General features: G+C 48.3%; 2 protein-coding genes across 4 annotated transcripts; both read right to left on the minus strand.

The window, feature by feature from the left end:
• LOC123929770 (keratin-associated protein 4-6-like) lies at nt 1-621 on the minus strand. Its single transcript, XM_045985805.1, has one exon. It carries the CDS (start codon nt 619-621, stop codon nt 1-3), a length of 621 nt encoding a protein of 206 aa, XP_045841761.1.
• A 6,840-nt stretch (nt 622-7,461) lies between these two features.
• Nucleotides 7,462-8,217, minus strand: LOC123929494 (keratin-associated protein 4-4-like). Of its 3 annotated transcripts, XM_045985246.1 has the most exons (3): nt 8,165-8,217; nt 7,973-8,056; nt 7,462-7,906 (listed from the first exon to the last, which is right to left on the minus strand). In XM_045985246.1, the coding sequence occupies exons 1-3, from the start codon at nt 8,215-8,217 to the stop codon at nt 7,462-7,464; spliced, it is 582 nt and encodes a 193-aa protein (XP_045841202.1). The 3 variants fall into 3 exon arrangements, with proteins under 3 accessions (XP_045841202.1, XP_045841201.1, XP_045841200.1); XM_045985245.1 differs by having other exon boundaries at nt 7,462-8,056; XM_045985244.1 differs by having other exon boundaries at nt 7,462-7,891; nt 7,973-8,217.
• Nucleotides 8,218-14,849: the final 6,632 nt, after the last annotated feature.

Consider the following 14,849-nt stretch of genomic DNA (forward strand, 5'->3'; position numbering starts at 1 on the left):
TCAGCAGCAGGAGGAGGCACAGCACATGGGGCGGGGGCAGGTGGAGATAACACAGGTGGGGCGATAGCAGGTGGTGTGGCAGGAGACCTGGCCACAGACTGGGCGCAGGCAGCAGGAGGGGCAGCAGCAGGAGGGGTGGCAGCAGCTGGAGCCACCGCAGCTGGAGCCACAGCAGGAGGGGCGGCAGCAGCTAGAAATGCAGCAGGAGGGGCGGCAGCAGCTGGAGCCACAGCAGCTGGAGCCACCGCAGCTGGAGCCACAACAGGAGGGGCGGCAACAACTAGAAATGCAACAGGAGGGGCGGCAGCAACTGGAGCCACAGCAGTTGGAACCACAGCAGGAGGGGTAGCAGCAGCTAGAAATGCAGCAGGCAGGGCGGCAGCAGCTGGAGCCACAGCAGGTAGAGCCACAGCAGCTGGAGCCACAGCCGGAGGGGCGGCAGCAGCTAGATACACAGCAGCTGGGGCGGCAGCACGTGGTTCTGCAGCATGTGGTCTGGCAGCAGGTAGGGTGGCAGCAGCTGGAGCCACAGCAACTAGAACCACAGCAGGAGGGACGACAGCAGCTGGAGATGCAGCAGCAGGGCTTGCAGCAGCTGGAGCCACAACAGGAGTTGACCATGGTGTCAGAGGGTGGAGGTTCTGGTTGTGTTTCCAGGAAAGTGAAGGTCTCGAGTGTGGAAGTCTTGTGCCGTGGCCTCTATATACTGCCCAAACAGGGTGATTTGTCAACACGTCTTCCTTGTTGTTGTTTACCCAATATGTGAGTAATTATCAGATACAGTAGTGTTTGACTAATGGTTTAAATGTGTTGGAAACAAATTTTCTTTTCTAGATGTGATCAATTCTATCTGGTTTTCTTTTCCTCCTGATTCACACCCTCTGGCATCTTTTGGACCACTCTCTCCTCCTTTTCCTCCACAGAGGGCTGTTGTGTGACAGGTAGTGTTTGCAATCACATTTCTTTCTGTCTCCTATCCCTTAGCAGGATGGGATTAGGGCAATTATATTTCTTCTCATGCATTTCTTCCAGTGGGGAGGAAATCCCATGTGCATAGTGTGGCATGTGGGAAGTGGCATGAGACAAGAGGAAAAGGACCTCTCTTATGGGTCATTGTTGAGCAGTGAGGAAGGAGACAGCTGTACATGGTGTGACATTGCTGATCTCTTTGGCACTGGAATGGATTTTCTTGGATGTTTCAAACTTTGGATCGTGTTCTTTCCTCTAAAACCATGGTAGGCAATTATCCGTATGATTCTTTTCACTACCATGTTCCATTGCTTGGAGTTGTTACTTTGCTGTCATATATATTTGTGCTGTTTTCTCCAGCTGGTCTTTAGATTCTGGAAGGCATAGTCTCATTTTTATTCCTCATCCCATTCTTAATTAAAAATAGTCTTCAACAGAGCAGAGAAAATGTTGGCTAATCACAATGTGCCTCTCCTCAGAACTTACCTCTGTAACACAGGGGTTTTTTTTTTTTTTTTTTTGGATCCATTTGAAATGTGAATGAATTTTAGTCAATTTAACTTCATTTAGTTACTATTTCTACTTATCCTTTATTTAGTGATAGTCTAACTTGAACATGCATCAGATCATCCAAAGGGCTTATTAATGTGGTTGGGACAGTTCTCAGAGGTTCTGACTACAGGGTGGAACCTAAGGTTTGGCTGACCAGTACCCAAATGATATTGATGCTGAAGGACCCAAGGACCCTTAGAGACCTATTCCTTTATTCTGTTCATTCAAGCTTTGAGGAAGTACCTCTATCAAATTCCTGCTTATTTATAAGGCAGATTTTTTGAGTGGATAATCTGAGATACATATGTTGCCAGTAATTGGGGTTATACATGTGATTTAGAATTTGCTCCCCAGGAATTTACAGATAACTGTGAAGATCAAATACATGCATGTGTGTGTGTGCACATGAACACACATGCTTGCACACACACAACTGTGCAACATCAAAGGAGTATAATTTAACTAAAAGAGTGGTGTCTAAGACAAATTAGTCAAGGTAACAATTTGGTAAAGACACAGTTAATTTTTTTATGGTTAAAATTATTTTTTAAAATATTATTTATTTATTTATTGTTTTTTATTAATATATAATGTATTATTTGCCCCAGGGATACAGGTCTGTGAATCGCCAGGCTTACACATTTCACAGCACTCACCATATCACATACCTTCCCCAATGTCCATGACCCAACCACCTCTCCATAACCCCCTCCCCCAGCAACCCTGTTTGTTTTGTGAGATTAAGAGTCTCTCATGGTTTGTCTCCCTCCCGATCCCATCTTGTTTCATTTTTTCCTTCCCTACCCCTCACAACTCCCTGCCCTGCCTCTAAAATTCCTCATATCAGAGAGGTCATATGATATTGTCTTTCTCTGATTGACTTCTTTCACTCAGCATAATACCCTCTAGTTCCATCCATGTCATTGCAAATGGCAAAATTTCATTTCTTTTGTTGGCTGCATAGCATTCCAGTGTGTGTGTGTGTGTGTGTGTGTGTGTGTGTGTGTATCTATCACATCTTCTTAACCCATTCATCTGTTGATGGACATCTAGGTTCTTTCCATAGTTTGGCTATTGTGGACATTGCTGCTTTAAACATTCAGGTGCACGTGCCCCTTCGGATCACGACATTTGTATCCCTGGGGTAAATACCCAGTAGTGCGATTGCTGGGTTTTAGAGTAGCTCTATTTTCAACTTTTTGAGGAACCTTCATGCTGTTTTCCAGAGTGGCTGCACCAGCTTGCATTCCACCAACGGTGTAGGAGGGTTCCCCTTTCTCCACATCTTCGCCAGCATCTGTCATTCCTGACTTGTTAATGTTAGCCATTCTGACTGGTGTGAGGTGATAACTCATTGTGGTTTTGATTTGTATTTTGTTGATGCTGAGGGATGTGGAGCACTTTTTCATGTGTCTGTTGGCCATATGGATGTCTTCTTTGCAGAAATGTCTGTTCATGTCCTCTGCCCATTTCTTGATTGGATTATTTGTTCTTTGGGTGTTGAATTTGATAAATTCTTTGTAGATTTTGGATAATAGCCCTTTATCTGATATGTCACTTGCAAATATCTTCTTCTGTTCACTAACATTCAACTCTTGGCCACAAGTTTACCAATAACATAGTCAAATAACATATTTTTTTATGTTGTGTGTCTTGTATACTTTAAGAATAAAGTAGGCTAGCAAAAAGAAAGTTATTAATAAAATCATAAGGAAAAATTTTAGAATACTGCACTGTATTTATATAAAAAAATTCACCTATAAATGGACTCAAGTGGTACAAACCTGTATCATTCAAGGGTCAAATATAGGTTCAATCAATGCTTAATCTGGTATTCCTTTCTTAAATTGTAAATAGAGCAATCACTTCAGTTCACACTGAATTTATAAAAACTCTTATTATGAAAAACACATACTGCATACTGTATAAAATACACATGTGTAATGAAATAATTTTGACACAAACCCTCTATACCTAATGCCCAAGTCATGAAATAGAATGTTGCCTTCACCAATACAGCCTTTGATATGTTTTTTCTGGACCGTATCTCTCTCTTTCCACCCTATAGGTGATCACTAACCAGATTTTTATATCATCTTTTTGCTAATTTTCTTCATGATTTTACCACTTGGGTATACATCCCTAAACAATATGGTTTAGTTTTACATGTTTTCAAATTTTAAATAAAGGAGTATTGATTCTTTCAATATTATGCAAAAATTCTGAGGCAGACTCCAAGAAGGCCCAATGCTTTCCACCTCTTGATGTTCATGGTCTCATGTATTTCACTATGCTCGAGTAACTTGCTTCTAAACCACAGCCGATGGCAACATCAAGGGGTTGAGTTACAAAAGACTGTGACTTTCATCTCAAAGCCAACCCTTTTCTCTCTCTTACTGGCTTTGATGAAGCCAGGTGCAATGTGGGAGAGATCCTTGTGACAGAAAACTGAGCAGAGTCTCCATTCACCAGCCAGCAAGGAAGCAAGGGCCCCACTCTAGTGGCCTTCCAGGAACTGAATCCGCTGGTGTCCATGAAAGTGAAGTGAGAAGTGGCTTCTTTCCCAGTCGAGACCACACGTGAGACCTTAGTGCCAGCTAACTAGTTGAGGATACCCATCTGAGAACCCATCTGAACAGCGTCAGGATTCTTGATCCACAGAAACTGTGAGGTAATAAATACATGTCATTTTAGGTGGCTAAATATTGAGGTAATGTTACATAATGATGAATATCCAGCACAGATTTACCTAGCACACTCCACATACAGCTGAGGAGATGATTTCAAAAGGTGCAGAGATGTGGAAATACATAGTCACAAGCCCAGAAAGGCCAGCTGGCTGAATATGACCCCAAGTAGGTGTCAGGGGCACTCTCTTTACTGAGGTAATAAGGAATCATTAGGTATGGGAGTCAGCAGCATCACTGAGTAAATAGTTCCTATTCTTTGAATTCAAGAGTCTGTGATAAGGAATACCATCAGAGAACTGACCTCCTAGGAATAATGGGGATGATATATCTCTGAAGAGTAGAGTCCAGTGTCAGCATACCAGGAAGTAATGTGGCTATAATGATGTGATTGCCAGCAAGGTTGGAATGACAAAGGGGGACAGAATAAGTGTGAACCTCAGGGATCTATCGGTGTGGGTAAAAGAGTATGGTCCCGAAGAATAGTATATAGGCAATTAAGTAGGTTATAGGTATACCTCTCATTAAGCTTTGTAGAGTTAGGGAATAAATGAACAAAAAGCTGAGGTTAGTGAATCTGAAGGAAACTCATGATCCATTTTACAGTTTGCAGACTGAGTCAGTTCTCAGACTAGAACCCACAGACCAATCAAACCAGAGGCCAGTCCTCTAGGATAAAGGGGAACAACAAGTGTGTATACTATAAATTTCCTTAGAACATTCCAAATGAATATATTTACAGGGAAAGCTGGAGTACTCATCCATTTGCACACCATTGAATAAGGGTACTGAGATGACTAGGAAAGATGACTACAAAACACTGGTATAGCACCATTAGAATACAATAATCCAGATGCCAGGAATATAGGAACTCCCAGTCATCTCAGTTCCAAGTATTCCATTTATGGGAATTGTTACCTCATTTTTCCATTAATATACACTCTATGTATTTAGGGGTCATGACTCTAAGAAAAGAAAGCTAGCTTGAGGGTAACATGGTCAAATGTGATTGGTATGAAAACTCTGGCTGGCACCTTATCCCCTTGGGTTTCTAGTGTCGGGAAATCATCAAGCACAGAAGGGAGCTCTGGGAGCCATTAGGAAGAGGTTTAGCATTGAGCCGATCTACAGGGGCATTCTTGGTATTCCTATTTCCAGTATCAACTGCCGATGAGCAAGTAGTGTAGCCCGAAGAGGACATAGGAATCATGGGCTCAGCACTCTCAGGGATGGGGTTTGAGGTCAGTGCCCCCAGGCAAGTCAGCTAAAGGAGCAGCGGAGCCACCCTCTAACGCCCTGTCTTGTAAGTTTTTCTAGAAGCGGTGGCAGACCACATGGAGCGAGGGTAATGAGAGCAATCCATAGACATGAGCAGAGGCAGGGGTAGATACGGATATTCATTCGGGTGTCTTTTGCCTTAAATGGTCTGATGCACACGCTAGTGCAGAGTACGGGCTACGCATGGCTCACACTGTTCACGAACACTGTTCTGCAGGGAATTGTGTCAGCCTAGGGGTGGACCACAGCTGGACGTCTGGCCCCTCCCTTCTTTCTACGGGGTTGTCCACGGCTAGTGATAAGTGATGTAGGCGTACATAGGCTCAACCCCCTTGCCTCTAAGAGGAGCAGTCCAATACCCCAGTCCACACCCCTCATCTGTGGGGTCGGAACGTGGGGGTGGAATTGGACTGAAACCACATTTTGCATTCGTTCCTTTTAGACCCTTAATTTGTCTCCCTCCATTTCGTTCTTTCTTTTTTTCTTTTAAATGATTTTATTTACGTTTTTGAGAGAGAAACAGTGAGAGAGAGCATGAGAGGCGAGAAGTTCAGAGGGTGAGGCTGTCTTCCCATGGAGCTGGGAGCCCGATGCGGGACTCGATCCCGGGACTCCGGGACCATGACCTGAGCCGAAGACAGTTGCTTAACCCACTGAGCCACCCAGGCGCCCTCTCCCGCTGTTTCTTACGGATTTCTCCCGAGAGTTCTTCCTTGCACATCGTGTTTTAGTCTCTGATTTTTTGAGTGCGGTTGTAAGCATCACAGATGGGGACAGTTCCCCTTAAACAGGCCTCCTCTAGGGAGACAGCTCCTAACAGGGTGGTCTGAGTTCCTCATGGGAGCATGTCCTGTCCCTCAGGGGTGGAGAGTGATATTTTAGGAATTGGAGACTAATAGGCTAAGACCAAGTGTGCAAATACTGTAGGAAGAAATAGCATATAGTGAAAAGATTAAGTGCTTCAGTGGAGAATAATGGTCAGGGTGGCCTGCCACCACGGTGACCGTGCCTGTCGTATGGAAATGTTTTGAAGGCCCTGATCCCGAGCTCCGGAAGGCCGGCGTTAGGGTGATGTCAGGAGCAGACTCCAAAAACAGAGGTCTGAGAGCAAGTAGTTTGTTTGGGAGGTGATCTCAAGAAGTGCCGTAGGGGACGTGAGAAGTGATCCAGGGAAGGGATGGAAGCCAATCCAGAATGATTTCCAGAGCAGGTAAGCCCTGTAGGTGGCTGAGGTGCAGTCCTGGCTGAGGACCCCTGGTCTCCCACCCCCCACTCGAGGGGAAAGGGGCTAGAGCACTTCATCCACCAAGTGCTGCCCACCGGTTGAGGACTTCTCCTAGAGACTTCCTGTCCCTAGCTGTGGCCTGCCAAGGATTTCCTCCCTCATCTAGACAAAGGGCTCAGCAGAGAGCAGCGGGTGCTTGCTATAAACCACCAGTGTCGATGTCAGCGTGGAGAGCGCTGAGGGGATAGAGGTGGAAATCCTAAAGTCCTCTGCGGTGGACTCCCCTTTCTGCAGGGAGCACCAGAGATACAACCGACCCGCTAGGGTAAGAGTTCACGAACAATTCACGAGGGCAGAATAATGAGACAACTTCGATCTGTATGCCTGGAGACGTTCAGGTTTATTTGAGGTATAGGGGCATCTCTATATGAGGAAACCTGGCAGGAAAGAAGAGTGTGATTGGGATGACACGCTGGCTGAGAGATTTCAGAGAAAATGCAAGCTCCGTATTCCCTCGGGAGGGAGCTAGTAAGGAGGAGGCGGGGAGGAGGGTGTTGTTGGTGGGGGAGTACATTGGGAGGCCACGTCAGTTGAAAGGGCGGCGGGAACTGAGGTTTGACAGTTGGCCTGTCACGATTCCGCGCACAGTGGGACTACCTGAGGAAGATTGGTTGGTGAAAGACAGCGGGGGGCCGGCCAGGATCCTCAGCAGCAGAAGCCCCTAGAGCAGGTTGGGGAGCAGCAGCTGGTCTAGCAACAGCTGGGGCGGCAGCAGCTGGACACACAGCAGCTGGGGCGGCAGCAGGTGGTCCTGCAGCAGGTGGTCTGGCAGCAGGTGGGGCGGCAGCAGCTGGAACCGCAGCAGGCGGGGCGGCAGCAGCTGGACACACAGCAGCTGGGGCGGCAGCAGGTGGTCCTGCAGCAGGTGGTCTGGCAGCAGGTGGGGCGGCAGCAGCTGGAACCGCAGCAGGCGGGGCGGCAGCAGCTGGAGCCACAGCAGCTGGAACCACAGCAGGAGGGGCGGCAGCAGCTAGAGATGCAGCAGCTGGGCCTGCAGCAGCTGGAGCCACAGGAGCTGGAGCCACAGCAGGAGGGGCGGCAGCAGGTGGACACACAGCAGCTGGGGCGGCAGCAGGTGGTCCTGCAGCAGGTGGTCTGGCAGCAGGTGGGGCGGCAGCAGCTAGAGATGCAGCAGCTGGGCCTGCAGCAGCTGGAGCCACAGGAGCTGGAGCCACAGCAGGAGGGGTGGCAGCAGCTGGACACACAGCAGCTGGGGCGGCAGCAGGTGGTCCTGCAGCAGGTGGTCTGGCAGCAGGTGGGGCGGCAGCAGCTAGAGGTGCAGCAGCTGGGCCTGCAGCAGCTGGAGCCGCAGCAGGAGGGGCGGCAGCAGCTGGACACACAGCAGCTGGGGCGGCAGCAGGTGGTCTGGCAGCAGCTGGGGCGGCAGCAGGACTCCTCGCCACAGCCCTGGTCAGAGCAGACGGAGCCACAACAGGAGCTGGCCATGGTGTCAGAGGCTGGAGGTTCTGGGTGGGTTTCCAGGAAAGCGAAGGTCTTGAGTGTGGAAGTGTCTGTCCTTGTGCCATGGCCTCTATATACTGCCCAAACCGGGTGATTTGTCAACACGTCTTCCTTGTTGTTGTTTACCCATTATTTAAGTAATTATCAGATGCACGGTAGTGTTTGTCTGTGTAATGGTTTAAGCTCGTGGGACACAAATTTTCTCTTCTAGATGGGGTCAATTCCGTCTGGTCTGCTTTTCCTCCTGACTCACACCTCTGGCATCTTCTGGACCACTGTCTTCTCCTCTTCCTCTGCAGAGGGCTGTTACCTGATAGGTGGCATTTGCAATTACATTCTTCCTCTCCCCTCGTGTATCCCCTAGCAGGATGGGATCAGGGCCAACCTATCTCTGGTCGTGCATTTCTTCCAATGGTCAGTGGGGAGGAAATTCCATGTGCATCGGGTGGCATGTGGGAAGGGGCATGAGACAAGAGGAAAAGGCCCTGTAGTCTGGGTCACCGTGAGCAATGAGGAAGGGCACAGCTGTCTATGTCTGCCGCGGGAATGGGTTTCTCTGGGGGTGTTTCTGTCTTTGGGTCACGTTGTCTACCCTAAAACCATGGCAGGCCACTATCTGAATGGTTCCCGCCACTGCCCTGATTCGTAGCTCCGGAAGTGTTAAGTTTGCGGTCACATATCTTTGTGTTGCCTTTCTCTGGATGGTCTTTAGATTCTGAAAGGCGTAGCCTCATCTTCATTCTTACGCCGTTCTCAATAAAAAATACTATTCAACGGAGCAGAACGGAAATGTAGCATAATCCGAATGTGCCTCTCCTCAGAATTTATCTCCAGACCTGGGAAAGGTAGAGCGCATTTTGTTTGTTTGTTTGTTTGGGGGGATACACTGGTAATCGGAATGGATGTTGGTCAAGGTAACTTTGTTCAGTTACTGTTTCTCCTTCTGCTCCACTTAGCGATAGTCCAACGTTGGGATGCGGCAAGTCATTCGAAGGGCCTATTAAATATGTTGGGACACATCCTCCAGGTTCTGTTTACATGGAGAGCCTGAGGTTTGGCATTTCTGACAAGTACCCAGACGATGTTGATGTTGGAGTCCCAGGGACCGTACTTAGAGATGTACTCCTTTATTCTGTTCGTTCATGCTTTGAGCAAGTGCCTCTGTCGGGTTCCTCACCACTGCTTTGCGATTATAGGAAGCACCCGCCACCGCGCACACACACAACTGCAATATACCATGTAAGGAAACACCAGAAGAGCTCATAGTAGTGTCATTTAACTAAGTTTAAAGCAAAGTGGCCAAGATGGCAATTTGGTAAAGACAGAGATTTATTCATAAAGAAATAATGTCATCACTCCTTCTTGTTTACCTTCTGTGATTGATTTTCTGATTTTGGTGGACTTTACATACATTGAAGTTAAAAAAAAAATCCCGAGTGTAGTCATCCATTGTGACAAATTTTGAAACACAGAAGCCCATTCGAGTAATCCCCGCATCTATCGGGATAGAACATTTCCATTATACCGGACGGTCCCCACCTGTCCTTTAGTAACGTCCCCTCAGTCACAGAGGTGATTGCTGTTTCGTAGGTTTTCTTTTGCCATGGATGTCTTTTAATCTAGAACATCAAGCAGACCCTACAACCAGGTCTAGTGTGCGTGTGTGTGCGTGTGTGTTTGTGTACATACTATTCATCTAGTCTGTAGAATTTCTCTTTGGTTGGGCACCATTGACTTGGCTTCTGCCTCTAAGAATCACTAATGTTGATGCACATACATCACTAGTTCAGTCAGGGCCGTCCTAGTGACGTACCAAGACTCCTCTGAAGTCATAGCTTTAAATTTCATGGTAGGGTGACCACCCATCCCTAAAGGTAAGTTGGGATGAACGGATTTCAGTTCACCCTAAATTTTTAAACAATTCTTTCATCCGATGGAAGATGCATAGAACTGAAAAACATGTGACCTATACGAGCATAAGATACAAACGGTTATGGAGCAAATATTTGTATAGCCAAAGCTCGAGTCACGAAATAGAACTTTGTTGCCACCAAGAAGGCTCTTGATATGTCCTTTGTTGACCAGCGTCGTTTTTTCCATGCTATAGATGATGACCGTGCTGATTTTTCAAGTAATGTTTTCATTTATTTTCCGTATGGTTTTATTAGGTAGGTGTGCACACCTAAACAACATAGTTTGATTTTTATATGTTTCTGATTGTGAAAAAGAGAATTCTGATTTGATTCTTTCACTCAGTATTATGGCAGAGTTCTGGTAGGCAGACTCCAAGATGGCCTTCAAGATGCTATCCACCGCTTGGTGTTCACAGTCTCCTGTATTTCCCTCCCGTCAAGTAACGTGCTTCTAAACCATGGCAGATGGCACCATCAAGGGGCTGAGTTACCACGGACTGTGACTTTCATCTCAAAGCCAACCCTTTCTCTCTCTCTCTCTCTCTCTCTCTCTCTCTCTCTTTGGCTTTGGTGAAGCCTGGTGCAATGTGGGAGAGATCCTTGCAGCAGAGAACTGAGCACAGTCTCCATTCGCCATCCAGCAAGGAAGCAAGGTCCCCACACTAGCGGCCCTCAAGGAACTGAATCCGGCCAGTGAGCATGTAAGTGAAGTGAGAAGTGGCTTCTTCCCCAGTGGAGCCCTCACCTGAGACCCCAGTGCCAGGCAGCTCCTTGCGTGCAGCCCTGGGAAACCCTGGGAAATGGAGGGTCTAGGTGGGCCATACCTACCGAGATATCGGATCCACAGAAACTGAGGTCATAAGTGAGTGTCACTTGAAACTGCTAAATTTGGCGGTAATACTGCGTAAGAACGGATAACCAGAACAAATTCACCTAGGACGACTGCACACACAGGTGAGAAAGGAGGAAATAAAACGTGCAGAGAGGAGGCGCCTGGGAGGCTCAGTGAGTTAAGCCTGTGTCTTGGGCTCAGGTCACGATCTCGGGTCCTGGGATCAAGCCCCGCATTGGGCTCTCTGCTCAGCAGGGAGGCTTCTTCCCTCTCTCTCTGCCTGGGTCTCTCCCTACTTATGATGTCTCTCTGTCTCTTGTCTCTCTCTCTCTCTGTCTACTAAATAAATAAATAAATAATCTTAAAAAAAGAAGAACCATGCAGAGAATGAGAAGTGCTAAAACTGATGTAGTCCTCAAGCCAGAAATTCCAGATGGCCTCAATTCCCTAGGAGAGATCTGGGGGCACTCTGTTCACTAAGATACCCAGGAGTCATCAAGTATCAGTGTCAGCAGGTCACTGAGGTAGTACTGCCTATTCTCTGAAGTCGGAGGTTGTGTTGGGATTTCTGGGACAAGGAATATGCTCCCTAGGAATAAGGGGAGGATAATATCCCTGAATGGCCGAGTCCAGATGGCAGCATTTAACTCTAGGAAGTAATGTGAGTATTATTATGTGATGGCCAACCAGACTGGAATGCCAAGGGCCAGAATGATGTGAAACCCTCAGGGACCTGATGATATGGATCATGGGGCATGGTGTCTCTCATAATAGGGTATAGGCAGCCAGAGGCTGGGGAGGTGGACGTGGCTCCTGGGGGGCTCATTCGGTTCAGCTTCTGCCTTTGGCTCAGGTCATGGTCCTGGAGGGTTGGGATGGAGTCCTGCATCGGGCTCCCTGCTCAGTTGAGAGTCTGCTTCTCCATTAGTCCCTCACACTGACTGAGCTTGGTCTCTCTCCAGCTCTGTCTCTGTCTCTGTCTCTCTTTCTCCCCTGGAACAGTCAAACAAGGACATAGATAGCCAAATACAGTGCACCTTTCTCTGTGTGCACACACATACAACACACACAGAGACACACACAGGCGTGTGTGTGTGTGTCTGTGTGTGTGTGTGTGTGTGTCTTGAAACGAGCTTAAGAATAAAAGAAGAAAGGCCGAGGTCCTTGATCCCAATGGAAGGTCATGATCCCTGACACAGTTTGAAGACCTCAGGATGTCCTCAGACCCATTAACCCCTCAATGGAGAGACCAGTCTTTTTGGATGAAGGACCACAGGAAGTGTATATTGTAGGATTTCCTTAGTCCTTGCCCCAGAATCTGTAGCCACTGACCCATGGGAATGTGGAATACTCTATGTTGGCAGGCTGTTGGACATGGGATCTGTGTTGAACTGGACTGCAGGATATCCAAAACCTTTCATGGCCCCTGTATGAATACACGGATCTAGAGGTTAGAGTGCAAGAAGAAGTTTCCACATCATCTTCATCCCGGTGGTCCATTTGGGGGGAATTTGTGCCTCCTTCTCCTCTAATTGTAGGCTGTGTGCATCTAGGGGTCGCGTCTCCAAGAGAGGAAAGCTAGCAAGGGGTGGGGGGGAACATGGTCAAATGTGATTGGTATGAAAACTCTGGCTGGCACCTTATCCCCTTGGGTTTCTAGTGTCGGGAAATCATCAAGCACAGAAGGGAGCTCTGGGAGCCATTAGGAAGAGGTTTAGCATTGAGCCGATCTACAGGGGCATTCTTGGTATTCCTATTTCCAGTATCAACTGCCGATGAGCAAGTAGTGTAGCCCGAAGAGGACATAGGAATCATGGGCTCAGCACTCTCAGGGATGGGGTTTGAGGTCAGTGCCCCCAGGCAAGTCAGCTAAAGGAGCAGCGGAGCCACCCTCTAACGCCCTGTCTTGTAAGTTTTTCTAGAAGCGGTGGCAGACCACATGGAGCGAGGGTAATGAGAGCAATCCATAGACATGAGCAGAGGCAGGGGTAGATACGGATATTCATTCGGGTGTCTTTTGCCTTAAATGGTCAAATGGTCTGATGCACACGCTAGTGCAGAGTACGGGCTACGCATGGCTCACACTGTTCACGCACACTGTTCTGCAGGGAATTGTGTCAGCCTAGGGGTGGACCACAGCTGGACGTCTGGCCCCTCCCTTCTTTCTACGCATCAGGGGTTGTCCACGGCTAGTGATAAGTGATGTAGGCGTACATAGGCTCAACCCCCTTGCCTCTAAGAGGAGCAATCCAATACCCCAGTCCACACCCCTCATCTGTGGGGTCGGAACGTGGGGGTGGAATTGGACTGAAACCACATTTTGCATTCGTTCCTTTTAGACCCTTAATTTGTCTCCCTCCATTTCGTTCTTTCTTTTTTTCTTTTAAATGATTTTATTTACGTTTTTGAGAGAGAAACAGTGAGAGAGAGCATGAGAGGCGAGAAGTTCAGAGGGTGAGGCTGTCTTCCCATGGAGCTGGGAGCCCGATGCGGGACTCGATCCCGGGACTCCGGGACCATGACCTGAGCCGAAGACAGTTGCTTAACCCACTGAGCCACCCAGGCGCCCTCTCCCGCTGTTTCTTACGGATTTCTCCCGAGAGTTCTTCCTTGCACATCGTGTTTTAGTCTCTGATTTTTTGAGTGCGGTTGTAAGCATCACAGATGGGGACAGTTCCCCTTAAACAGGCCTCCTCTAGGGAGACAGCTCCTAACAGGGTGGTCTGAGTTCCTCATGGGAGCATGTCCTGTCCCTCAGGGGTGGAGAGTGATATTTTAGGAATTGGAGACTAATAGGCTAAGACCAAGTGTGCAAATACTGTAGGAAGAAATAGCATATAGTGAAAAGATTAAGTGCTTCAGTGGAGAATAATGGTCAGGGTGGCCTGCCACCACGGTGACCGTGCCTGTCGTATGGAAATGTTTTGAAGGCCCTGATCCCGAGCTCCGGAAGGCCGGCGTTAGGGTGATGTCAGGAGCAGACTCCAAAAACAGAGGTCTGAGAGCAAGTAGTTTGTTTGGGAGGTGATCTCAAGAAGTGCCGTAGGGGACGTGAGAAGTGATCCAGGGAAGGGATGGAAGCCAATCCAGAATGATTTCCAGAGCAGGTAAGCCCTGTAGGTGGCTGAGGTGCAGTCCTGGCTGAGGACCCCTGGTCTCCCACCCCCCACTCGAGGGGAAAGGGGCTAGAGCACTTCATCCACCAAGTGCTGCCCACTGGTTGAGGACTTCTCCTAGAGACTTCCTGTCCCTAGCTGTGGCCTGCCAAGGATTTCCTCCCTCATCTAGACAAAGGGCTCAGCAGAGAGCAGCGGGTGCTTGCTATAAACCACCAGTGTCGATGTCAGCGTGGAGAGCGCTGAGGGGATAGAGGTGGAAATCCTAAAGTCCTCTGCGGTGGACTCCCCTTTCTGCAGGGAGCACCAGAGATACAACCGACCCGCTAGGGTAAGAGTTCACGAACAATTCACGAGGGCAGAATAATGAGACAACTTCGATCTGTATGCCTGGAGACGTTCAGGTTTATTTGAGGTATAGGGGCATCTCTATATGAGGAAACCTGGCAGGAAAGAAGAGTGTGATTGGGATGACACGCTGGCTGAGAGATTTCAGAGAAAATGCAAGCTCCGTATTCCCTCGGGAGGGAGCTAGTAAGGAGGAGGCGGGGAGGAGGGTGTTGTTGGTGGGGGAGTACATTGGGAGGCCACGTCAGTTGAAAGGGCGGCGGGAACTGAGGTTTGACAGTTGGCCTGTCACGATTCCGCGCACAGTGGGACTACCTGAGGAAGATTGGTTGGTGAAAGACAGCGGGGGGCCGGCCAGGATCCTCAGCAGCAGAAGCCCCTAGAGCAGGTTGGGGAGCAGCAGCTGGT

Source organism: Meles meles, chromosome 18, assembly GCF_922984935.1.
Source record: "Meles meles chromosome 18, mMelMel3.1 paternal haplotype, whole genome shotgun sequence".
Taxonomy (NCBI): Eukaryota; Metazoa; Chordata; class Mammalia; order Carnivora; family Mustelidae; genus Meles; species Meles meles.

What these genes read in the sequence shown, in the direction of transcription:
- LOC123929770 (XM_045985805.1), bottom strand. Translation starts at nt 621, where the DNA reads ATGGTCAACTCCTGTTGTGGCTCCAGCTGCTGCAAGCCCTGCTGCTGC.
- LOC123929494 (XM_045985244.1), bottom strand. Translation starts at nt 8,217, where the DNA reads ATGGCCAGCTCCTGTTGTGGCTCCGTCTGCTCTGACCAGGGCTGTGGC. An exon ending in TGCCGCCCCAGCTGCTGTGT is followed by an intron (nt 7,892 to 7,972) that starts GTCCAGCTGCTG and finishes CTGCATCTCTAG; the next exon opens with CTGCTGCCGCCCCACCTGCT.